The 27,019-nt window shown below is 47.5% G+C and overlaps 1 protein-coding gene across 1 annotated transcript; it reads right to left on the reverse strand.

Moving 5' to 3' along the window:
• Window positions 1-295: 295 nt before the first annotated feature.
• On the reverse strand, window positions 296-26,896 carry Shpk (sedoheptulokinase). Its single transcript, XM_021654623.2, has 7 exons — window positions 26,546-26,896; window positions 19,264-19,405; window positions 11,378-11,561; window positions 10,691-10,843; window positions 9,804-9,979; window positions 7,184-7,384; window positions 296-1,861 (listed from the first exon to the last, which is right to left on the reverse strand). Exons 1-7 carry the CDS (start codon window positions 26,894-26,896, stop codon window positions 1,449-1,451), a joined length of 1,620 nt encoding a protein of 539 aa, XP_021510298.2. The 3' UTR covers window positions 296-1,448.
• Window positions 26,897-27,019: the final 123 nt, after the last annotated feature.

Genomic DNA, 27,019 nt, shown 5'->3' on the forward strand with positions numbered 1-27,019 from the left:
CTGCCCTGGCTCGTGTGGCTAAGGGAAACCCGGTTGGCTTGCATAAGACGAGCATCCTCGCCCTGGTGAACATGGGCAAGGCGTTTTTGTGTAGCAGTGTTTTCCTAGCTGAGCCTCTCTTGGCGCTCACTACGGAGACCTGGAACCCACTGGGATTCACCTGTTTCTGCCTCCCGAGGGCTGGGACTAAAAGCATGCACCACCATACCTAGTCATGAGGGTTCCTGCAGCCATGTCAATCATGACAACTGCCTCCAAATGGGGGGAGGGTGGGTGTTTGTCAGCGAGACAAGACTCTGAAAAAATGAACTTTATTCAATTTTCTGAATTATAGCCAGCAGTGGGAGGCAAAGGGGTTCCCATAATCATAGCTTGTAAAACGACTCATACAAAGAGACAACAGGAGCTCCCCCCAAAGTCACAGTGGCCTGAGCCTTGGGCCCTGTAGGAGGCCGGAAGTAGACACAGTGATGGTGACCCTCTCCTGGAAGGTACTGCCACATGGGGAGACAGGTGGTTCTCTGACCCCTATGCGCATGCCCACCTAACAGGACACTTCTACTGAGCCAGAACCAGCAGAGGCCAGCAAGACCTTCACCACAGAGGAAGGGGTGGGACTCTGGAGAAAGGGAGAAGTCATGAAACTGCCTACTATCTGTGGCCGGACTTAGAGGGACGTATGGCTGTGCGCAGTCATAGAAAAGGGCTGGTGCCTTGCTGCCGTCTTGAAAACAGCCTGTCAGATGGTGTTCATCACAGTGCTCCGTGGTCCCCTTTCTTCTCTGGAATGTGCCTCCAAGCCAGTTGTGTTGAGAGGACCCAGGGTAGCCCTAGTGCAACACTTTCCCAGAAACAGATCCACACGGCAGGAAGCCTCCTCCTCCACCCTGCCTCCATGTCCTTAGGTCTCTGGAACAAACCAGCAGGAGGGATTTTTCCAATAATGCACTTGACTCAAAGTTGGACCACATGTACAGACCAATCTGAAAGTTGGACATAAGTTAAAGCAGGTCTTCTTTGCTTAGTTGGAGCCATGGCTACCAGACTGTTGGTTCTTAAGTCATCTTTCTTCTCTGTCTACAAGTGAATCACAGACAAGCCCAGTAACCAGGAAACAGTTTGTGTTTCTCTCTTTCTCTCTCTCCCTCTTCCCATTTTCCTCCCTCTCTCCCATTTTTCTCGACCACCCACATTTTCATTTGCAATCAGCTCTCAGAAGATCCTGTTCTGGAAAACATTAATTTGGGGCCTGGTTAATGATTCCTGGGTGCATGATTATCATATACCCTCAAGGTAAGATCTTGATCAATCTAGATTGTACCTTAAGATCAAATATAACTTACAGTCTGCTCACAGAACCGTCCAGGAAAAGGACAACCCAGAGATTATGTTGGCATTGTCAATTAGATAAAATTCCCAGCATTCCTTTAGCCAAAGAGCTTCCTGAACTAAAGCACCTTCTGGCTAAGATCTCTTTGGAGCATAACCAAAGCTGCCCCAAAGGCTGCATCTACACCCTGCCCAAAGCACACGGGCAAAGGGAAGGCCCTCTGGACCTCCTGCTTCAGCACCTCATTCCTGGACAGCGCACTCCCACTCCCCATCACCCGCTCCACGCCCCACTCTTTGAGCTGTTGGAAAGGAAGCATGGAGTGCAGGTTCTGAACAATGCCTCTGCACAGGGCCCGGGTCACATGCCCCAGGGAAAGGTCAGAGGAGGAGATTCTAGTCACAGAGGCCAGCTGGTCCGGCAGGTGCCTCTCCCCCAACACTGTTGGGGTGATGGTGAGATGGGTATCTTTCTGCTGTGCAGCTGCCTGGATCATGCGTGAATAGACAGCGGATTCTTCAACCTCCAGGCCTGTCAGAAACAGAAGATCTGTGTGAGACCATGCAGCCCATGGTGGCAGGCAGAGTCTGTTTTAGAATCCCCAGGATGAAGGGACAGGTCTATCTGCCACTTCTCACACTGCTGGAAGCTTCAAGCTCAGAGCTTCAGTCTGGCTGGCCGACTCTGCTCTAGATGCCAGTCATTTGTCTCCTTGCAGCTGCAGCTGGAAGACAGTTCATCTGTATTACTGTGAGTCCTAACCCTAAACTGAGATCATAACTATAACACAGCTATGGGATCCTAAGGAAACAAATGTAAACCCATTAGCAAGCATCGTCTGAACTGCTATTTGAGCCATTAGCAGTCTCACTGCAACCCATGGATCCCACACTAAACTATCCTTGCTACATGTAATGTAGCTTAAGCCATTCTTATATGCATGAGATAGCTGGGGCCCAGGAAGAAGTGCTATGTTTGCTATCTGCAGCTGATTGATGTCAGGCCAGCATCCCAGTCAATTTCAGTCCCCTATTCTATGTTAGCTCTGCAGAAGGATCACAAGTTAGAAGCCAACCTGGTCCATAGAGTGAGGCTCTCATTTCAAAAAAGAATTAAAAGTATAAATAATAAGGAATAGGTTTTGTTGGTTTTTACTTCAATACATTTTCAAGTTAGAATCACCTTGGCAGCTGGGGTGAGGCCTAACAGTAGGCCTAACCATCATCCTAGCATGATTTGAGCCCTGGGTTTAATAGCAAGAGCCATAAAAAGAAAACAACCCACTCTGATCTCTAACCTTCCTTTAGCTGAGGGAGAATGAGCCCAGCTTTGACGGGGACTAGTTTCCCATCCCAGGGGCTCTTTGCTAAGTGTTGTTAGCTGTAATAGCATGAGTTGCTCTGAAGGGACTGTGGAACCCACTCCCAGACCCTCTGTTGGAACCGGTCTAGGCTGTAGAGTCTGTGATGCAGCCAGGTTGGAGAGCCACCAGCGTGAAGCTGCAGGTGCTTCTGAAATATCACTATGAAATACAAACCCAGCTTCTGATTCAGGGGGTCTGAGCAGACCTTGATAGTCTGTGTTTATGAGAAGAACCCAGAGGCAGAGCATTGCTGGTCACACTAGCAGTGCAAATGCACTGACATCAGAATCACCTGAAGGGCATCTGTAAAATTCCGTGCTTAGCCACACCCCGTCCCCAGGCTAAGTCGGCATTTCTGAGCATGGGGAGGTCAACCCTGGGCCTTGGAGGAGCCTTGTATGTGTGTATACACATGTGTGCTGTATGTACGTGTTCAGGTGGGTACATGTATGTGGGTGGAGTGCACATGTGTGTATGGCCATGTAGAGACCAAAAGTTGACATCAGGTGTCTGATCCACACTCTTTTTGAGACAAGGTCTCTCACTAAAATGGAGGTCAATTAGTCTTTAGCTATGCTGGCTGGCAATGAGCTCTGTAAATAGCCCATCTATCCCAGCTTCCCAAGGCCCAGCATTTATGTGGATTCTAGCATTTCAAACTCAGGTCCTCATACTTTCACTTTACCAACTAAGATATGTTCCCAGCCCTCAATGGGGTTTGGCTGTGACTCGGTGGGAGGGCACTTGCCTAGCATCTGTGAGATTCAGTAACCTAGAGAGCCATGGTGAGTCACACCATCAGAGCCTCCAGCACACAAATTCAATTACGTGCACTCTTCAACACTGTATGGAGCCAGTCATAGCCTGATCCCTCTAAGAACGTCACTAAAATAGCAGCTATTTGTTTTCGTGTTTGTGTTTAGGTATTGGGGATCAAATCCAGGTCCTGGCATATACTAAGCTTGTACTCTGCCTCTAAGCTACATCCCCAGTCCTGAGTTTCTTCCTCTCCCCCAACCCCAAGTTCTCACTATGCAGCCTGGGCTGGCCTGGAATTGGCAGGTTGACTTCAAAGTCATAAAAATCCACCTGCGTCACCTTAAAGGCATGTGCCACCACACCCAGCTTCCAACTTCCTTTTTTAAATGAGAAAATCAGGAACAAAAGCATGGAAGAGGAAACATCACAGAGTAAGAGGTTTTGACCCACATTTGGAGGGCCAGTGGTACAGGCCGAAAACTGGGTTTTCGCTGAAGCCCAGAACCTGCCATCTGTGACTCTGTGGAGGAAGATGCCAAGGCACAAAAGCCAGCCGCTGCCTCTCCCACAGGGGCTCAAGCCTGGGAGGATAAGAAGTTTCCGTAGGCAGGAACACGCCAGAGCTGCAGCCAAAACCTAGACACTTTTGCACCCAAGTGGCCAGTGAAGCCAAGCAAGCTCTGTCTGGAGGCCTTCCCACCAGAAAATTCTTCTCCAGCCCACATCTGCTCTTCCAGAGGATGTGGTCTCAATTCCCAGCACTCACACGGTCTGTAACCCCAGGCCCAGGGGATGTGGTTCCCTCTTCTGGCCTCTCAGGGCATTTCAGGCCTGTGATACAGGCATAAATGCAGTCAAGAACATACACACACATAAAATAAAAATAAAGGAGAAAAAAAATCTCTCTAGTTCTCATACCAAAATAAACTGGGGTATATAAAAGCATATAGAGAAACTGTAAGGATTTAGAGTGTCTACCTGTCAAGAGTAGGACCTGGGGGAAATGGTGGGTCTGTCTATGTGTAGATCTTCACCTATGGTTAGGTGTCTTTAAACTCTGTCCTTAGGTTAAGCAGAGAATATTTGCCTACTGTGTTTAAGGAGTTGGGTCAATTCCTGATGTTCCAACATTATAGAGAGTCTTGGGCAGCTGTTCAGGCAGTGAACTGTCTCTATCATTTCTTTCTTTCTTTCTTTCTTTTTTTTTTTTGGAAGCTGCTAGCATGTGCTTCCTATTTACTCAAGTAATTAATTTTATTCCTTCTCAAGGCTCTGATGTAGTTGAAGACCAAATAGTCATATTATTACAATTAGCTTGCTTAGGAATTACAATTAATTGCCTAGGAATTTAAAGTATGTTTCAGGTCTAGATAGGTTTTTAGGTTGTTTTTAGGTTGATAGATACACACTGTAAAATAACTTAGACCCTCACAGATAAAATATTTTCTTCAAGAAAATACACACTTAAAATAACCTTAGACCCTCACAGATAAAATATTTTCTTCAAGATTGTCAAAAACATTTACAGTAGACAATATATATATATGCCTTAGCTGTTGGTTTTTATAATTGTTTCATAATTATTCTTACTGTATAAAAAGTGGCCTTTTTATTTAGACAGAAAAGGACAATTGTTGGAGGTTGGTTTAATGCTGATTACTGGCCCTGAAGACCTGGTTACTGCTTGCCAGATACAGCCATCCTTGTTGTGTAAACCTGCCTAAATCAACCTGATTGGTTGATTAAACAGCCTATACCTGGGCAGGGCAGAATGGGGTAGGCATGGCTAGGTTCCCCGGCTTTTGAGGAGAACCACTGGAGATAGACAGACAGGAGGAGAGGAAGGAGACTCCAAGATGAGTTAGCCTAGAGAAGAACTCATGTGGGTCTGGAGACTCCAATAATGGCATAAGAAAAAAAAGCCCAGATGAAGAATACAAGCAAATACTATGGTACTGTGGGTGGAAGGTAGACCAGATAAGGAGGATTAAGGTGGATGGCATTGATGGGGTGGAAAATGGATGGTGGGGATACTGGGACAGTATAAGGAAAATATCTGCCCCGTCCAAGGTAAATAAGGCAATTATAGATCTAACAGGTGTCCAAGTCTTACTATTTGTGGTAGCAAGTTAACTAATACCGCCATGATAATCTTAGGGCTAATAGTAAACGTATTATAGCCCAACACTTCTAATATTTATATTTACAACACAATCCCCAACACAGAAAAGCTTTTTGAAAACTCACGTTCTTAAGATCACACAGCATATAAATGTGTAAGACCTTGCGGGAGCTGATCAATCAAACAGGAATGTACATAACAGTGGAATTTCATAAAAGGTTAAAGTACATAAAATCACTAATCTTGAAAGCACTCCCTGCCTCACCAAAAAAAAAAAAAAAGAAGAAGAAGAAGAAGAAGAAGACTGAGAGATACAGAGAGATACATGGAATAGTGGCTGAACGCGGACCAAGAATGAAGTTGTAGGAGCAGAATTCTGAGCAGTGAGGAAAGTGCAAGAAAACAAGAGTCCTATGGCCAGTTTCTTCAAAACATGGAATTGTTCTTGGAATGTGCTTTCATGTTCTTCCCAAATGTAAAAAATAAGAGTGAGCCTGCTTACATTAGTCATTACAAGTAGCTATTGGTGTTTGTTTGTCTGCCTCTCTGGCAAAGCACGCTGCTTTCAGCTTGCCCACCGCCATGGGCTTGCCCTTGTGACTGTGTACTTTATTCATGTGACCTCTTAACCCTCAGAGTATAAATTGTCTAATGCTCTGAATGAAGTTGGCTATTGCATGAGACTTTAATCTACCTCATTTTTAGAATCCATTCTCCCAGGTTCCCCGGCCAACTAGAGCACCGCCTCTTTTACAGGAAAGAAAAACAGCTCAGAGAATAGCTGGTCAACCCAATCCAGTTACAGCAGTATGTGATTATGAGTTTGCCTGGAGGGTCTCCTGGTTCTTCCTACTAAGAGGATCCCAGGCAAGAAGGTAGAATTTGCCCCACGATTTGCCAACCGCAGCCTGCCAGCTGTGCGCTCAGCAAGCAGAAGCCTGCCTAGTGCCTTCTTCCTGTGGCTAACCCTGATCCCATATTCCACATTTCCAGTTAACTGACTTTGACATGTTCTGGTGATCACTGCACCTGAGGGCCACAGTCTCCCTAAACCTGATGGCTGACCGGAAATGTCTACCTTTGGGACATACAGAACAGACCACTGTTAGAAGACAGCTACAGGTGCCGCCTTACACACAGAGCAGAGGAAACCTGGCAGGTTTCCTTCGGAAATAAAAGAAGGCGGAAGGAAGGGTTTAATAATTCCCCAGGAGCCTTCTAAGAAATCAAGGCAGGAACTGCAGAGCAGAGTAAGTGCTATCGGGATTTTATAATATTGTCAAACATCGGGGTCTTTTTTGTTCATGTGTGTCTGGAAGGAAGGCCTTAAGTGTAAGGAGCCAGAAGACCTGGGGGCTGCTAGGAAACTGTTGCAATAATTCACAGTCAAGGTCAGGGGAAGGTGCCTAGCCTCCTGCCACCAAAAATTAAAAAAAAAAAAAAAAAAAAAGTATATGTGACATTTCAGAGACAAAGTGGAGGAAAGGAAGCTGAAAGCTCAGGAGTCCTGGGGCAGGCAGGCTGAGAGTGGGAGACTGGGTCCAGACAGTACACAGTAAGCGACAAGAGCAGCAAGCCGAAAACACTGACTCTGAGGGCTACAGCTTACCTAGATCCGCCATCCACTGAACAAGCATGTGGACAAACGTGGCCAGCACATTGCCTCCATTGAGGGATGCTGCCACCCCTAGGTAGGTCCTGTCAAAGTAAGGGAAGAAGGCGACGGGGGCTGCCGGATCCAGAGTCTGCGGAGGCTGGAATCCCACAGGCATGGAGGCAGCCAGCTGGACCGAGGTGCTGATGTTGAGAACTGCAGAGAGATGGCAAAGCTCAGGCCTGTGTGGCTAACTCAAGGTCACGTATCATAAGGTCATAGCAAAGCTGGCAGGTGCAAAGTGTGATCCTGTTCAAAATATGTGTGTTCTTGAATAGTGTGTTCTTTTAAGAGGCATAGTCAATTGTGCCCACTGAGTGTGCCCTGGACGCAGCAGCTCGTGTCTAGTAAATAACGTAAAGCAAGAGTAATGGTGCATTACTTCCTGAGCTGGCAGGTTTGGAGGCCAAACTGACGCCGGTGTCCAACTTCCTCATCTGTTGGGGGATGAAAAGCTACAAAAACAAAAATAGCCTCAAAGGGAACAAAGGCCCTTCACGCTGTGCACAGCAAACCCTCCAGCAAGGCTGGGAGCCAGCAGCCACAGTGCCCCACCTGCCTCAGCACAGGGTCAGGGCCAGGGAAGGCACCTCACCAACCCTGCCCAGGGAAGCAGAGAATCCAGCCACCCCGGGAAGGGGGCCTTGCTCTGACTAGAAAGTCCTCGTGTAAACTCATCATGGAATTCAATCCGTTATGAGCAGGAGCTTTCCAAGTTGAGTCAGATGGCTCATTGATTAGTAGATTTGTGGGTTACGGTGAGAGCAGCTTTGTAGAAAAACTAGCTCACACAGACTAGTTTTCTGTCTTCCTGTGCAATGTCCTTTGGCCTGCTATGATCTAGAAAGAAGGCCCAAGACTAGATGTGGCCTCTCAAAGTTTTATGGCCAAACCTCTAGAGCCATAAGCTGAATAAACCTTTTTCTTTATCAATTTCTACTCGTGGCATTCAGCTGTAGCAGTTATACCAGCATTTTCAAGACCATGGTTTTTAGGGGGGAAGGGAGCTAGTCATAGTGTTACACACTTGCATCTAGGAACTCAGGAAGCAGGGGAAGTACAGACAGGAGAATAAAGAGTTCAAGGCCAGCCTGAGCTGCATAAGACTGTCAAAAAAAAAATGCTAGGAGCAGAAGAGATGGCTCTGTACTTAAGAACACTGGCTACTCATCCAGAGGACCTGGGGCTTGAAGGAGAGAATAAAGGTTCCTGTGACTAGGACATGAGGCTTTTGGAGGGAGGCATGGACGAGACGGTATAGAAACGCACATGCTGGCTCCGATGCCTTGCCCTCCACATCTGTCTCTTCAACTGTATCCTTTGCTATATGCTTTAAAATAAACCAGCCGACATATCTCTCCAAAGCACACAGACAGAGATAGAATGGGCACCTTGTCTTCCACACAGCTGCTCAGAGGCCAGAACAAACGCCTTACGCTGACATGTGAGGGGGGGGAGTTCCTGTGGGATCTCCTCAGGGCTGAATTGAACTGCAGGACTTCTGGCTGCTGTCTCCCAGCTCATTGTTTGCTGGTCTGTGCGGAAACGCGAGGCATCCGGTGTCACAAGTGATCTGTGTTATGACCCTACGATAGGAAAAAGGTGTCCTTCCTCCATTTCCTGGGAGCAGCCTTTACCTCTAACCAACTCTAAGACATTTCTATCACTCTAAAAAGAAAATGTCCCCTTTAAGAAGCACTCACCGTGGCCTCCAGCAGCCGATCATCTTTCTCTCTACATGGGCATGCCATGGCGTTATGATACTGTCTACTAATTGACTATGGCTTTGTGTCTGTCTTTCACTCTTTACATGGTAGTGTTCAGTGCTACAATCCCTGTTAACTGTATATACAGCCCACATTTCTCACACTCCATTCAGGCTGTTTCTGCTTGGGGCTGTATTGAACAAGACTGGAGTAAACCATGGGGTGGGAGTGTTTGTTCGGACACGTGTTTCTAGTTCTTTTGCTGTCTCTAGCAGTGGAATGGTCAGGCCCTATGGTAACTCCACATTTAAGCTGTGAGGATCTGTACACTTTTTCCAAAGGGCCTACACCACTTCACAACCCCAAGTTCTCAGGTGACACAGACTCTGGAAAAGAAACCAAATGGAGACCGTTCTGACAGGAAGGGTTCTGTACTTAGCATGCATCTAATGTGCCTTCCTTTGACAAGCGCACAATCAATACAGCTCTAGTTTCCTCCTGACTCACCCCTCATTCTGAGAACAGAGCCCAGGGCCTTGTGCACGCTGGGCAAGTATTCAGCCACTGAGCTATGGCCCCAGCTTAGCTCCATTTTGTTGCTCATGGAATACATAGAAAGAGAAAGAGCCTTCTCCTTCTCCTCGCCCTATCAGGGATAAAGCCCAGGTGGTCAGCACAGGGGAGAGAACCCTGAGGTCTGTCAGCTTCCCACACAGAGGAATTCCCCTGCAGGGAAGAAAGTGTTTTCCTCTTCCCAGAACCCCAGGATGCTGAGCTTGTAGCTACACTGTAAGTCTCGGACCCCGGGTCAGAGCTGGTACTGAGGAGACATCAGCGTGATTCTAAGAGGGGCATGAAAGGAGGTTTACCTGCGTCAGTCCTTTGACCCATGCAGGAATACACAGAGGCTTGCAAGTCACCCAGGGCCACGCCCACCTGTGTTCCCTTCGGGATCTCAAACCATGTGTGAAAGGTTCTGCCTGCCATGCTGCCTGGCTCTGCAATGTCGGGGAGCAGGTGGACAGGGAAGCCTGCCACTTCCAGGCTGAAAGACAAAAGTGAGCCCTGGAGGTTCATGTGGTGTTCAGCCATGTGGCCTTTTCTGTCCCTGGAAAAGCAGTGCCGCAGCTTACACACAGCAGAAGGGAGGGCAGAGTGCAACGTCACCACAAAATGGCTCTGGCGTTTCTTAAGTCATGAGCTTGGGTTTTGTAAACAGTGAACAAGATTCACTGTGGAGTGAGCTGGGGGACAACCTGTCTCAACAGCAGCCACAAACAGAGGAGGGTGGGAGAGGGTTAGACAGGAGCCAGACTTCAAGGCATTCCAATACCTGTGTTCGAAGGGACACAAACCCTCTGCAAAAGGGGACACCAGGGCCCCAGTACTGTTAGAGTTGGTTAGCACATTCCAAACCAAACCAGGCCCAGCCAGCATCCTCATGAACACCCAGTACATCCATTGCTCGTGGTTAGTGAAGGCTGCATGAAACATACCAGGAAGCTCTTTACCTGAACTACCATGTACTTCTAACTGTATCTCAGGGCTCAAAATTGAGGCCCTGCAGGAAGAGACATTACAGGGCCCTGGAGTTTTGTCCCTGCAAAGGCAAACGTTTGTGCAGAATGAACCTGAAGGCATCCCTCCAGCAGGTGTCTTTTCATCTACCCATACTTTAAAACACAGTGAAGCACGGGTACTCCCAAACCACACTGAAGCTCTCCCTCTTCCCCTGGATCCACGACGTCATACTTACATCTCCAAGTTCCAGCTCTGGCTCTGGGTGTTAAAATAGCCCCAGCTAGCAGCATTCTGGTCAGACATCAGGGGTCTTGGCAAGCCGCACAGCATGGCAACCACATAGTCCTGAATGGTGCCAGCTGCATCGTAGGACTTCAGGAACTCCGGGCTGTTTGTCACACCAAAAACAGTTCAGTACAATCTAATGAGGATGTGGAAGCTCATGCTGTGCCTAGCTGTGAGCAGAGGGGACTAGACATGGAACCACTGGGGCACAGCCATAACCCCACACACTGAGGCTCAAGACACTGAATCCATGGGAAAGACTGTCCCAGCCACTGGAGAAAAAGCTATCTCAAGCCAGCCCCAGGGGGAAGACACACTGTGACCAGGAAAGAAGGCCCTGGCCCTCACCCCACTGTGAACTCACGGTGGCAAGGCACTTCTTGCCCTCCCTGTCTCTGTCTGTCTCCTTCCCCACCCCGAACCTCAACCCCCATCCTAGGTTAGAAGCAGATAACCAACGGTGATCTTCCACAAATGAACCATTCCAGACCAAATCTGGCCCTTGTAACCCCAACTTGTGCCAGGCCACACTCAAGACATAGGGCAGCAGGCAGAGAGATGGTGACTAGCTAGAGATGCAGTCCTTGCCTGTTCTCCCCCCAGAAATCATGTGCTGGTTCAAAGGCAGTTATCATACCTGTTTTTCAAAAGCCAGAAGATGGTTGCACAGCCAAACCCTGTGGCCACACTGAGATGGGATGCAGGCTTGGGCAGAGAAGCCAGGAAACCACTGTTACAACGGCCATCCTGCCATGTAATCAAGTGGCTCACAGCTCTGGGCTCAAATACAAGGCCAGGCCCTCCTTCTGTCCACTCACAGCCTGCAACAAAGGAGATGGCAAAAATGGAGGAAACAGCACTGAGATGCATACGGGCATGCCCTGAACATTCTCTGCCAGCTAGTTTATAGCACAGACATTTCCACTTGGAGACAGTGCTTCATACATGGTTCTGATATCAGAGTGGCTGAGTGACCCTGGGCAAGCCACTCACGTCCTCCATGTGTCAAGCCTCTCTGTTCTGCTCTCTCGCTCTCTCGCTCTCTCTTTCTCTCTCTCTCTCTCTTTCATTCTTCTTGACTGAGGGTGGACTCGGTAGGTGGGGAAGGATTGGGTTGGATTGGATTTTTTGAGACAGGGTCTTGCTATATAGCTCATAGCCAGAATTGGTCTCAAGTTTGTGATCCTCCTGCCTCAGTTTCCTGCGTGCCACAGTATAGCCATACCCAGACTATTTTATGACTTGGTTGGTTTGGTGTGTGAATTTGTTTCTAGCTTGACACTGATACTGTGTCCCCTTTTCCATAAGAGGAGATGTTTAACAAACTCTCAAAGTCTCCTGCTCTGTGTCCTTCCAACCTTCATCACGACAACATTTTCTAGGTTTGACATCGGGTTGATCACCAAGATGATTTCTCTTTTATTTTGTTCTGAGCCAACTCACCATTTGCTTGTCATACTAGAGATGGCACCCAGGGCTTCTCAAATGCACTGAGCACATTTCTACCCCTGAGCTACAGTCCCAAACCCAAATTCATTGATTGTTTTTAAAGACACTAAGCTTCACTAAGAGGTCTGGCCAAGCTTATTGCATCTGTCTCTTCTAACATCTTGTGAAATTCCCTGTGCTCTGACTTAAATACTTTATCTAAAACTGCTTGCAGCACATCTTTCTGCATCTGCATGCCTCTGTGCCTCAGAATGCTCTTCATGCTCTCAAAGTTGATCCATTAGAGCAGTCTAGGTTCAAAGTTCCTTTCCTTCAGTGTGTTAAAACATAATCTATGGTAGATCCACACAAATCCTTTGTTGTATCTCCTATGAAGCAGAGGTATCTAAATCTTATTCCTTTAGTTATGCACTTAACTGGTGCCTCAAAAAACAAAACAAAATAGTAAAGTAAATAAAATAGAAATAAAGAAAATAATCAGGAAAATTAGGTAGAAAAGCATAACAGTTGAAAGACTGTAATGTGTGAAATTAATAATAAAACTAATAGAATAATAGAACTGAATGAAATTTCAGAACAGATACCATGCTGAATGATGAGACTGAGGTCTGTCTTGGGGCAGGTTAGATGGCGCAGTGCATCAGGCTTCTGCTGCCAAGCCTGACCACCTGAGTTCAATCCCCACACAGCAGAGGAGAGAACCAGCAAGCTGTCCAGTGATTTTCACACCCACTGGCATGCAGACACACTCATGCCTGTGCACACTTGAGCTCACACACAAAGATATATAAAAATGAGCACAAGACAATACTTTCCTTGAGGTGCAGAACTGTTCTTCAGTGTCTGTTACCCTAGCCTCTGAGCTCGTTTCCCCAGCAGCACTGACTACCCCGCTGGGACATCGGTGGGCCAGGTAATCCTAAAGTCTGGAGGAAGGATGCACAGTTTCTGGATAGATCCCGGTAATCCACCCCGGCCCACAAATAATCTCCTCATGCCAAGGCTTCCCATATGAGCCCCAAGAACAAATGATGTTACACGAAGTCTTAGGTTATAAGTCACCAACTCTGGAGCTGGATGGGGCCACCTTCTTTTCTCTAATGTCTTCACTTCATCCCTGAAGACACCCATGTTCCTGTAGTGGGCTGGGGAAGCCAGAATTCCCCTGGGGAATGGCTGTCTGTTACCCGGCCCAAACTACCACACATGCGCACACATACACACACCAGTAACAACCACAAATGAGTCCCCCAAACCCCCAGTGTTCTCACAGTGTTCTCTCATTCTCTCTCTCTCTCTCCTCTCTCTCTCTCTCTCTGTGTGTGTGTGTGTGTGTGTGTGTGTGTATGTGTGTGTTTTCCCTCTTATGGTTCCCCTGAAACCTGAAACAAAGGTCATGTTAGCTCAGTATCGTGGTGACAGCCATCTGGAAGTTCAGAACCAGAAAGCACTTGGAACTCTGGACCCCTGGATCCTAGTGTTTCTGACATTTTTACCTCAGGTTCTAGCAAGAACAAGGGTTGAAGTTAAGATTCTGTTAGAGTCCTGTGTGTAGTCTGTGGCGTTGCCTATGTTAAATGAGGTAAGGTGGAGAGCACGGGGAACGCTGGCGGCACAGAGAGAACACTCGGTGAGCACTAGAGAAGGCGGGCTGCAGAGGAGCCTTCACTCCGTGATGCTTCACACTGAACTGCCGTCCAGGGTCTGCATATTAAAGGCTTGGTCCCATCTCATGCTGTAGAGAGGGGGTAGAAACTTTAAGAGGTGGAACTCAGTGAGAGATCCTTAGGTCTTTGAGGACGTGCTCTCAAAAGAGATTGTTGGGGAGTGGGGGTCTGGAGAGATGGCTTGCCAGTTAAGAGCATGGCTGCTCTTCCAGAAGACCCCATTTCAATTCCCAGGATCCACCTGGTGGCTAAGAACAGTCTGTATCCAGGCCCAGGTGATGAGGCCCAATTCTGGCCTCATCAGGAATTGCATACACATGGTACACTGACATTCAGGCATGCACTCATACACAAATAATAAAGATAAATAAAATCTCATAAAATTTTAAAGAGAGAGATTGTGGGACACAAGTTTATTTTCTGTCTCTCCTGTCTCCTTCCTAACCATAAGGAGAAAAGTTTATCCCTCCCACTTGTTTCCACCATGATCTGTCCAAAGCATTTCACTGAAACCTCCGAAGCCGTGAGCGGAAATGAACCTTTCCTCTCCATAAGCAACGGAGAGCTAGCCTGGCTAACCCTGCCCTTAGCCTCAGGATGTTTCTGGCAGCCTTTGAAAAAGACAGCGTACCTCCCCTACACATCTTCTCCTCAGATATGGCTCTTTCTCACACCACCACGCAATTTAATTACAACCACCGCAGCAGCTGGAAAAGAATGCTGACGCAATACGTGGGTCCAGAACAGCTCACAGCAAGACTTAGTACACAGATAAGAACCTCTGTCCCTGACAGCAAAATGGTGTCTGCCAGCAGGGTAGAAGTTTCATGGCTGTGTCTGATCCCAGACCTCAGATTTGAGATCCAAGGTCACTATGTTTTTCTATAAGTTTATTCATAGGAAACCAAAGAATGGGAGTTACCTGCCCCTCTCCACTTAGTCCTACACTGTGACGCATCCATTCATTCACTCACGCTTGGTGACTGAATGACATATCGACTGACGGTCCACTGAGCATCAGACACTGGTTCTAGTCCAGTCTCTGAGGAGGCAGTAATGATCAAGGGAGAGCCACTGCCTCCAGGAAGCTCATATGCTAATGTGGAGACAGAGTACAAACAAGCAAAGATAGAATACCAGGTACTTTTAGTTGCTGCAAAAAAAAAAAAAAAAAAAAAAAAAAAATGTGCAAATGGGGAAGAGGAAAGAAAGTGGTAGGTTATTTGAGGTGGTCCAGGAAGTCCTCTTTTAAGTGACAAGTGAAACACACAAATGGAGTAAGGGGGTGAGACAGAGTGGAGAGACGGCTCGGTAGTCAAGAGCACTGGCTGCTCTCCCAGAGGTCAAGAGTCCAGTTCCCAGCAACCACACGGTGGCTCACCACCATCTATAATGGATATGATGCCCTCTTCTGGCGTGCAGGTGTACACGCAGACAAAGCAACTCACATACATAAGATACACAAATAATTCTTTACAAAATATCTGGGGACACGTTACAGACCAAACAATGCTAACGACTCTAAAGGGGCCTTGTCAGACGGCCTGTCAGTATTCCTGGCGTAGGCACAGCAGAAGAAGTGCCAGCCTGGTGTTGTGTGATCCCAGGAGGCGGGGATAGTAATGGGTACTTCCTCCTATGACAGACGCCCCAAAAGCTGCACAGCCGCCTGAATCCACCCGTGGGCTTCTCACCTCAGTCTCAAAGCTGCGACCTGAAGCACCAGCTCTCCCCCTCACCTCATCTTTTGAGCCCATTTTTATATTGTTTGAATTATAATTTTATTATATATATTTATAATGTGCCATATATTATTTAACACACTTTAAAATAGTAATTCATTTACGCTGTGGTAATTTTTGTTTGTTTAATGTATCATGTTTTGTCTACATGTATGTCTGTGCACCACGTGCATGCAGTACCAGGGGCGGCCACAAGAGGGCACTAATTCCACTAGAACTGGTATTACAGCGTGGTGTGAGCTGGGTGCTGAGACTTGATTTCATGATTGTTACCCCACATAAGAAAAACCGAAGCAGAGTGCTTTTAAAATCTGCCCAGCTTCACAGACCTAACAGACAGCATGGCAGGGTCAGCGTGTGAATCTAGGAAATCTGTTCCGGAATCTTGCCCAGTGTGTGCCTCCTCCTCCCAACGTTGCCTCCTCTTCCTTCCCTTTGGTAAAAAGATGCTATAATTTGAAGCTTTAATGACACAACAATAAGTGAGTGAATTTTCAACTTCAAAGAATCTTCAAATATTATAGATGGGCAAAGGTTCTGCTTGCCCGCTGCCCACTTCATTGCGCCCTTCTTGTCACTGTGCATTCTTACCAGTCACTGTGTATTGTAGACACTCACACAACAGGTTTTGCTTTAGGAAGTTGACCTGGGTGTGTTTGTTTAAACGATAACTCCTCACTGTGTCTATTGCTGCCGAGCAACATGTTTGAGTTCTCTGTGTGTCAATATGCTTGAATGGCCCTTGTTCTTCTTAGCTGTTGTCCCATGCCGTGGCCTGACTGCGTGTATGTAATGAGTCCCTACGGCAAATACCACGTTTTTACCAAAATAAACAAAGATGCAGTGAAGGACGGTGACAATGCCTCCTCAAATACTTCTCCTGGACTAGTTCCAAGTAATAGCATTTCTGAGACACAGCAGCCACCTTTTTTGGAGGCCTTGTGAAGCTGCCCTCCAGAACAGCTCTGATCATTTCCACCAGTCACATACCAGCTGCAGCATCTATAATAAGCCAGTTCTCTACCCTTTGACAATACTTGATAGCCCAGGTTGTTTGGTTTCTTTCTGTCCAGTGGGTGGAAAATGATGTCTCATGGTTGTTGGTATCTGCCGTCTCCCAATTGTGGATGACAGTGAGCATCCTCTCCTCAGCATTTCCTCTTCCAGGAACTGTTTGTCCAGGACCCTTGGTCTGTCTGCCTTCTCTTTGCCTGATGTCTGTCCTTCACCTGCTCTACATTGGCAAATGTTTTTGTCCCATCTGCAGCTTGCCTTTTGGCTTTGCTTTATAGGCCCTTTTCTCTCCCTCTTTTATTGAGCCTGAAAGTGGACTCTGAGAATAGGCCTAACCACAGGCCTCTCAGAAAATGCCCATCACTCCCAGTACTCCCGCTTGCTTCCCTGTGCCCTCACAGAAGCACTTAGCCCTCTGTTCACTGGTGCCTGACCACTCTGGCTCTGTTCTGGAAGGGATAGGCTTCTACACTTGAATTCTATCTCTCCCAAGAGGACTGGTACATGGCCTCCGTGTTGTAGGCACTAAAATCAGCCTGAATTATGGACACCATTAAAAGAGGCACCACTCAATCCCAAACCTGACTTTGCTGGACTCCATCATGAGGAATCAGCAGCAGAAAACACACTTCCTCCTTCCCAGAAGCAGAAAGCAAAATGAGAAGACAGCAGGCTGGCTCTGTGAAATTTTAAGCAGCTCTTCTACAGATGTGGCTGATGGTTGTGTGGTTGGTACAGAGTCCAGGAGACACGAAGAGAGGAAGGAAGATGACCAGACCGCAATCATTAGATCTGTGCTCTCCCCTTTAGGAAGGGTTGAAGTATTAAAAGGACATTTATTCATGTTAATAAAGAATTAGAGCATTTAAAAAGCTTTTACAACCTAGACTCTCTGGAAGAGGTCAGCTCTGGCGCCCTTATCGCCCTGCTGCTGCTTGTAGCCAAGCTTGTCTGCCTGGACCTGACAACAGACACCCAGTCCTGTGGGGGCAAGACTCAGAGGACATCGCACTAGACAGGGCCAGTCATCCCCACACAGCCCAGGGAACCTGAGCTGCTGGCTCTCCAGACAGGAAGGAGGGAAACCAGCATCTGATCCTCTTAACCACATCACCCATCAGTTCCAAGTAGCCACTTCTCCTCTGCTTAAAGTGTCTGCACTCAGCCAGGGGTAGTACCATGTGTCTGTCTGCGAGGTGCAAGACGCCATCTCAAAAAACAAATAACACCCATCTGTGCCTAAATGACACTATTTCTGAGTTTTGTTATATAATACTATCCTTTCTGGTTTATGTCTATATGGCATTTTCTATCATTTAAAAAGAAGTAATGCCAACCAAATCAGGGAGTCTGTGACTTCCTGTAAAGCCTATTCCTTCTGTGGACATTGTGTTGGGAAGTCCCTCCCTTTCCTAACCCACTCCTCTTCTGCGGCACTGGTCTTCTAAGAGGCTTCCTGTCAGAAATGGGATAGACAGGGATTGCTGGTGTGTGGCCCAGAGCATGTTATTCTAACCTCTCTGACCTTCCTGCTCCTCATCTACAGTGCTGACAGTCACGCATCATAAAGCTGTTGGAAAAGACGGGTGAGGTCATGCAGGTAGCATCCTTAGCCTGACGCCTGGCACCTGAAGTGCTCATTGTTGCTTTCCTGGCACAGTCTCCTCCTAAGGGCCACACAAAGCATGTTAACACTGCCTTTGCAGCGCAGTAAATCTGCATCAGATGACAGAGAAGCAATGCTCTGCATGCACATACTCAGCATGCATGAGACCCTGGGTCCCATCCCCAGGACCAAATTACAGACTTGTAATTCCAGCTACTGAGGGGTGTGAGACAGGAGGATCATAAGTCTTTTTTGCAGCCTGCTTGAGCTATTGTGAGTTCAAGGCCAGCCTGGGCAATTTATTAAGTCATTATCTCAAAATAAAAAGAAGAAGAAGAAGAAAAAAAAAAGACCAATAGCTCAGTGATAGAATACTTGCCTAGCACATGTGAGGCCCTAGGTTGAATCCCTAGAACCACAAAAGAAAAAGAAAACCTGGAAGTGGAGGCAGGAGGGTCAGCAGCTCAAGATTAGCCTAGCTACTATGTAAGGCCAGCCTGAGCTACATGAGACCACAACTCAAAAAGAAAAGGCAACAAGTAAAAGCGCTTACTACACAAAGTTCCATCCCCAGACACGCAGTGGAAGAAGGGAAAACACATACACACACACACACACACACACACACGCGCGCGCGCGCACACACACAAAGCATAACAGATTAAAATTTATTTACTTTTAAAACATTTAAATTTCAGTTTCCATGGCTTGATATCTTGTTTAGTTAGAGATAACCCTGTTGCTGCTGGCACAATAAGAAGAAAGATGTAGGAAATCCTCTCTACTGAACCCCAGAAAAGAATCACTCACTTTCTCCTCTGGCTGTCCACAGTAATGCACATGGATATACAAGCAGACAGTTGAGTCTTAATCACACATCTGACTCAGACAAAATTGCACAAAACACAGATGATGGCCTACAATATTTTGTTCTGAGGAGCAAGGTACTATGCCCACATCAGGACAACCTGACCCTGGTCTAAGAGCCCTGTTCTTGGTCTGTTAAGTGACCACAGCATGAGGTCATAACCCATACCCAGCATACCTTGGCCTGCTTTCCAAAATAGGACGCCATGCATCTGTCCCGACACTCCAATGCCCCCAACTCTCTGCAGCTGCTGCCGGGGAAGGGCATCAAGGCACTCATTTAGGGCTTGGATGATTGTGCTCACATCCTGCTCCTGCCCCTGGAAACAGAACAGGACAGGGTGGACACGGGCAGACAAACAGACCAAAACGGGAAGGTCTCCATGGATCTCCTAGAGAGGACTCGTTCTCCAAGGGTCACTGCCAAGATATGGAACTGAAGGAGCTGGTTAGCTCCAGCTGAGCCTGGCCTAAGACTGTCATGCAAAGGCCCAGTCCCCACCCTCAGCTGCAGACAGTTCAGCGGACAGACCAGGCTCTGCTGAGCCAAGCCTGTTCCCCATCAATAGGAGCAATACGGAGAGGGTCTCCTTCACAAGCAATGTGGAAAGGGGGGCTGGAGGCAGAGGGAGGAGTCAGGCAGTGCAGCCGCAGATGGAGTTCACGCCTCTCCCCTCCGCTCCAGGTTGGCTGCAAAGAATGACTACAGACGGATTCAGCAGGAGACAAAGCAAATAGATTTATTAACAAGCAAGACGACAAAAAAAAAAAAAATCACAGACAATGAAGACCCACTGAAGTTTTACATTAACACTCATTCACAGGAAGGAAGGAAGGAAGGAAGGAAGGAAGGAAGGAAGGAAGGAAGGAGGAAGGAAGGAAGGAAGGAAGGAAGGAAGGAAGGAAGGAAGGAAGGAAGGAAGGAAGGAAGGAAGGAAGGAAGGCAGGCTAGGGAATGTGGAGAAAAGGTGATAAGAGGAGAAGCAGAAATTAGCTGCTAAGATGAGTCTCTCTGAAACTCAAATGAATTCGAAGGATGGAAATGAATCACCAAGGAAGGGAAGCCCATGCAGGAAGAGAAATCTATATATTCTGCAGTCTTCCTGAGCCCGAAGTGAGATTTCAGCTGGGACGGAAGGCAGGTCTCATGCCTTTGTAGGCTGGTTGGGGGAGGACATGGCGGGGAGTCGGGAAGCGATCTTGTCTGTTGCCAGGGCTGGCTCTCAACTCCCGAGCAGTGATACACCTTCCAGGCTCAGCAGCCCAAAGCTGGAAGGTGAGGCTCACATCCAGCCCAGTGTTGACACATCTAAGAAAAATGGAGACAGCCATGTGTCTGGGTGAAGAGAGACTGGATAGAGAGGAGCAGGGAGCTTCCTTCAATCCCAGAACTTGGGAGGCAGAGGCAGGCAGACCTCTGTGAGTTCAAGATTATCCTGATCTGTCTACATAGAGAGTTCCAGAGCAACTAGGACTACACAGTGAGGCCCTGTCTCAAAAACAAAACATAATAAAACTCCAAAGGAATAAAGTACTCTCAGATAAGCCCTAGCAGGAAGAATGCTTGAGCCCTAGAGTTTGGAACTAGCCTGAGAGTAGGCCATAGTCTCATAGTGAGATTTCATTTAAAAAAAAAAAAAAAGATGAGTAAATAATAAATAAAAATAAAGCAAATTTTGAGGCTAGAGAGATAACTCAGTCAATAAAGTGACTGTCAAGCTACATGAGGACTTGATTTTGAACCCAAGCACCCTCATAGAAAAGCTGAGCACAGCAGCATATACCTGTAATCCTAGTGCTGATGAAGCAAGGACAACAGAATCTCTGAGGCTGCCTGGCAATCTCTAGGCTCAGTGAAAAAACTTATCTCAAAAAGTTAAGTGGACAAATTCACCTGTGGCCTCCACGTGCACATCTACCACACACACACACACACACACACACACATACACACACACACACACACATACACACACACACATACACACACACACATACACACACACATACACACACACACATACACACACACACACACACATACACACACACACACACACACATACACACACACACATACACACACACACACATACACACACACATACACACACACATATACACACACACACATACACACACACACACATACACACACACATACACACACACACACACACACACATACACACACACACACACACATACACACACACACATACACACACACACATACACACACACACACATACACACACACACACACACACATACACACACACATACACACACACACACACATACACACACACATACACACACACATATACACACACACACATACACACACACACACACATACACACACACATACACACACACACACATACACACACACACACATACACACACACATACACACACACACACATACACACACACATACACACACACACATACACACACACACACATACACACACACACACACACACACATACACACACACACACACACACACACACTATAACCATTAAAAGCATGCACAGCGCTTGCAGAAGATCTAGTTGAATTCTCAGCATCCACATTGGGCAGTACCCCCACATCGGGGGTCACAACTACCTCTCCTCCTCACAGCTGTCTGTAACTCCAGGATCCAGACACCCTCACACTGACATATGTGCAGGCAAAACACCAATATACATAAAGTAAAAATAAATAAATAAATGTTTTTTAAAAGTCTAAAAAAGAAGGAGAAATAATAATTCCTCTGGGGCCAGGAGAGTGCTTACCCAGCATGCTCAAGGCTCTAGATTCCCAGCACAATAACTACCAAAAAGTCAAAAATTAAATTAGTCTGGAAATATTTTGGTCAAACCTGATGAAAATCATGAAAACAGCTGGGCAGTGGTGGTGCAGACCTGTAATCCCAGCACTCAGGAGGCAGAGGCAGGCGATCTCTGAGTTCATGGTCACCATGGTCTACAGATTGAGTACCAGGACAGCCAGGGCTACACACAGAAACCCTGTCTCCAAAAAAAAAAAAAATTTATGAGCTCAGATTGTGGACTAGAGACAAATTCAGCAATTAAGAGGACTTGCTGCTTTACCAGAGAACCCAGTTCAGTTCCCAACACTCTCATCTAGTGGCTCACAACTGCCACTATCTCCAAGTCCACAGTATCCAATACCCTCTCCCGTCCTTTTCAGACACTACAAACACAAACACACACGATGAAATAAATCCTTTTTTAAGAACTAGGGTTCTGATCAAGGCCAGCCTGGTCTACAAAGCCCAGGACAGCCAGAACTACACAAAGAAACCGTATCTCAAACAAAACAAATAAACAAGAGCTAAGGTTCTAAGTTTCATAAATTGAGAATGTATTTTGATCTCATCTAAAATAAAGTATTTGGGCACACAGAAATCCCATCAAATACAAAATAAAGAAGCCATCAACAACTAGGAAGGTGCATGGAAAGTTCAGAGAAGAGAAAGGAAAGCGTAACTCAAAAATGAACGCCATTCTCTGTGCCATGCAAAGCTTACAAGCTGGAGGAAACAGGGAGGCTGCGTCTTTGGGCTTCCTCCAGGGAGTGCACCTACCGTCCTGAGAACAAACTGAACCTTGGCTGAGACAGTGCTTGGCCTAAAAAGTCAACACAAAGGAAGAGCAAAGAAGGGAGCCAGGTGAGGGCGAGCTGGTAAAGGAGCGGATAGAGCACAGAGCAGAGCTGAGCTGAGCAGGCAGCCCCGAACCCAACAAGGAACCTGTCAGTGTGCCAGCCAAAGAACAGCAGCGAAAAAGACTGAGGAGGTGCATGGCTGTGAGGATCTCCACAGACAAAGAAAGACAGGGGCAAAGATAAAACCAGAAAGTAGAGGGGGTGTTTACTTAGGACACAGTCCAAGTAGCAACCATTAAGCAGTCTGAATTGTCCAGTCTGAATTGAAATGTTTCATTTGTATGTAACATCTGAGGATGGGGAGCCAGACCAGTCAGTCAAGGGCTTGCCTTACAAGCATGCAGACCTGAGTCTAACCCTGGAAGCCTTGTCTTTAAAAAATCTGGTGCTGTGACACGTACTTTAATCCTAGCATTAGGAAGGCAGAAATAGGCAGATACCTGGGGCTTGTGGACCAGCCAGCCTGTTTGTCAAGCTGCAGGCCAGCAAGAGAAACTTTAAAAAGGTGTGGGGGTGGGGCAGGAATAAACCCTGAGGGCTGAGGATCACAGTGCAAGAGTGGCCTCTAGACTCCGTATGCACACACACTGGTTCAGAGTTAATATGAATGTCTCGTTAATACACCTCTATTATTGCATGTTAAAATGATATTTTACATACATTAGGTTAATTATAATACAGAATGAAAATTAATTTTATCCCAGCACTCAGATGGTGGAAGCATGTAATTTTTTGTTACACAGCAAGTTCCTAAGCAGCCAGGTCTACACAGTGGGACTCTGCCTCAAAAATAATAAATAAATAAATAAATAAATAAGATTTTATTTAAGTCAGTTTCACCAATTCCTTTACTTCTTTTAAATAGCTACTCAAAAAATGAAAACTACATGTGTAGTCCACATTTCTGTCTTTCATTTAAGACAGTGGTAGTTTCCAAGTCCCCAAATATGGGTGACCCTAGCTGAGCCTTCTACCAGCAGATGACGCCTGAATAGGCCACCTCCTGAAGCCAGGTGGGACTTCCAGTGGAAGGGGGTACACCAACCCACCCACAAAACCTTCAACCCAAAATTTGTCCTGCCTACAAGATGTGCAGGGATAAAGATGGAACAGAGATGGAGAAAAGGGCTAACCAATGACTGGTCCAACTAGAGACCCACCCCATGGGAGAGAGCCAACCCCTCACACTATTAGTGATACTCTGCTATGCTTGCAGACAGGATCCCAGCATAACTGTCTTCTGAGAGGCTTCATCCAGCAGCTGGTGGAAACTGATGCAGAGACCCACAGCCAAACAACAGGCAGAGCTCAGGGAGTCTTGTGAAAAAGTTGGGGGAAAGATTGAGGAAGCCAGAGAGATCAGGCCACCACAAGAAGCCCTACAGAGTCAACTAATCTGGGCCCATGGGGGCTCACAGAAACTGACCCACCAACCAAAAGGCTGGACCTAGACCCCTATACAATGTAGCAGATGTGCAGCTTGACCTTCCCCTGGGTCCCCCAAAATTAGAATGCAGGCTGTCCCTGACGCCTGCCTTTGGATCCCTTCACATAGCTGGGCTGCCTGGCCTGGCCCTTAGTCCTGCTGAGACTTGATATACCAGAGTGAGTTGGTACCCACTGGAGGGCTTCCCCTTCTCTGAAAATAAGGGGATGGAGGAATGGGGAAGGAGTGTCAGGATGGGGCTGTGGGGAGAGGAGGGAGGGGCTATGATCAGGCTATAAAATGAATAAAATAAAAGAATTAAAAATAAATAAATAAATGTTAAAGTCCCCAAATAGCCATCAGATGGTACATCTCAGGACAGAGAGGCCTCTGTTTAAAATGGGTCCAGGGTGAGTGAGTTGTTTGGGTGGAGACGGCGGAGGAGGAAAATGAGCCAGCTGGGAGTAAAGACAAGCAGGCTGTGTTCAGCAGTTCATTTTAGGGTTGAGTGTGATGGGGGCAGTTGTGGGACAATGGGCACACCCATACTGTAACAGAAAAGCCATTGTTGCTACTCTCTCTTGGTTCAAAACATCAGTGGGTCTACACCCAGATCAAGCCCTGGAACTTCAGACTTGAAAAAGGTTCTGAGCAACTCATTCAGACCCTCACTCATCCCCCCTCAAATAAGGAGACTGAGGCAGAGTTTCCCTGAAAACCCTGGAATTTAGCTGCATGGGGTAGAACACACCTGCAGTCTCAGCACCTGGAGGCTAAGTCAGGAAGATCCCAGTTTGAGGCCAGCAAGACGCTATCTCATAACAGGGGAGGGTGTTCAATTTCACAAAAAAAGGGCAGTGCCTGAACCCACAGTACTATAATCCTGGCTCCTCAATCCCCTACGATGAGAGGGAATTTCTCCAGGTCATAATCCATGAAGTCAAATAATTACTCTAAAATGTCCCGAGGCCCCAACCAAATTAAATACGAAGGCCTCTAGGAAAATTAGAAGTGCTCCTGCAATCTTCATCTTCTTAAACATGTCCCAGCAAAGTGGGTTCTGAACCACCAAGAACTGAATACAGACCGTGGCAAGTGTGTTTGAGACCCGAAGTTCGAGTACCAGGTGCTGCACGCAATCCAAGTTTCTAGAGGAAGCCTTAGAGGCCACCCAGTTCCAGTCAGGGAACAAGTTGAGGCCAAGAAAAAATGTGAGGGGTGGACTGTTGGCTTGACATTAATTTCTGTAAGTTCACTGATTATACACTGGCCCTTTTCAGGAAACTAACAGGAGCAGAATCTGAGGCTTGATGTTTATTCTGAGCCTATTTACATCATTTCCCAACAGAATCCACGGTCTGTAATTCATAGGATATTTTTAAAGACGTGTGTGTGTACAAAGTGTATGTATATGTGTATAAATGTATGTATGTATGTGTGTACATATATACATATGTGCATATACATGTATGTGCAAGCGCCTTCGAAGACACTTGTAGTGGAGGCACATGTGGCAATCAAGGGGCAGCTTTTCAGAGGTCAGTGGGTTTTGAAGAGAGAATTCAGGTCACCAGGCTTGCTCAGCAATTCCTTTTACCAACTGAGCGATCCTGAATGTCTATTTTTCTGTGTTATGGTTTTCAAAGGCCAGTGGTTGTAGTGTATAATTATCCATATGATTCTTTTTGGGTTTGTTTTGTTTTTTTCGAGACAGGGTTTCTCTGTGTAGCCTTGGCTGTCCTGTACTTGCTTTGAAGACCAGGCTAGCCTTGAACTCACAGAGGTCTGCCTGCCTCTGCCTCCCTGAGTGCGGGATTACAGGCGTGTGCCGCCACTCCCCACCCACCCCGGGCTCTTTTTAAATTTTTAATCAACTTATCTCAGTGCCTTTCCCCCTGCTCTGACAACTTTCCTACAGAGGCTCTCGGTTGGGGCTGGACCTCTGTGAGTAACTAGGTGAATTTTTTCAGTTCACTTTAAACCTAATCCTATATCTGATTTCAGAGCACAAGCTGCCTAACGGGGGAGGAGGAGAGGCCGCGGGGAATGATGCCTGAACTTGAGGACACAGGGCAAAGGTGAGCCACAAGCAGCAAGCGCGATAGCGAGTCCTCTCAGGTCAAAGTACAGAGAGTGATAAGCAGAGAGGAGATGGATCCAGCGCCCTGGGCAGGGGCCCCAGGGAAGCCTGAGAATGGGAAGATCGGTGCCAGCACGCGGGAAAGCTCCTTGAGCAAAAATCTAACGGCTTAGCCTGCGCTGCACAGGCGGGAAGCCGGAGGAAAGGGCAGCAGACTGGACAGTCGGGGCTACTTCTTCGCGGGGCGGCGACGCCAGGGCTGCCTCACCTGCGGCCCGGCCGCCACGCTCGCGGTCTCCGCCCTCGCAGCCCGCGCGCAGCTCGCCAGCACCACGAACCCGGATGGGTGGCCGGGTGCAGCCTCCAACAGGGCGGCCTTCACGGACGTGGTGCCCAGGTCGATGCCGAGAGTGACGGGCCGCGCAGCCATGGCAGCGCTGACAGCTGGGGCGGCCGGGACCGCGCGCCGGGGAAGTCTCCACGCCCAGGCCGGCGAGGGCGGCCTTCCGACAGCTTTGCGCCGCGCACTGCGCGGTGGCCTCTCCTCCCCATTGGCCGGGGAAGGCAGATCCCGCGCACGCCTTGCGGCGGCCTCCGGCGATAGGTGGAGGGGTGACATGAGGCGGGACCTGTTGGGCTGAGGTTCCGGGACAGCGCCGCGTGTCCCGGGATCTTCACCAAGGAGCTCGGAGCTTCAGCGACGACAGAGGCCCGAGAGCCCTGCTGCCCCTACAAGTGACGC

This window comes from Meriones unguiculatus, chromosome 7 (assembly GCF_030254825.1).
Source record: "Meriones unguiculatus strain TT.TT164.6M chromosome 7, Bangor_MerUng_6.1, whole genome shotgun sequence".
NCBI classification, from domain to species: Eukaryota; Metazoa; Chordata; class Mammalia; order Rodentia; family Muridae; genus Meriones; species Meriones unguiculatus.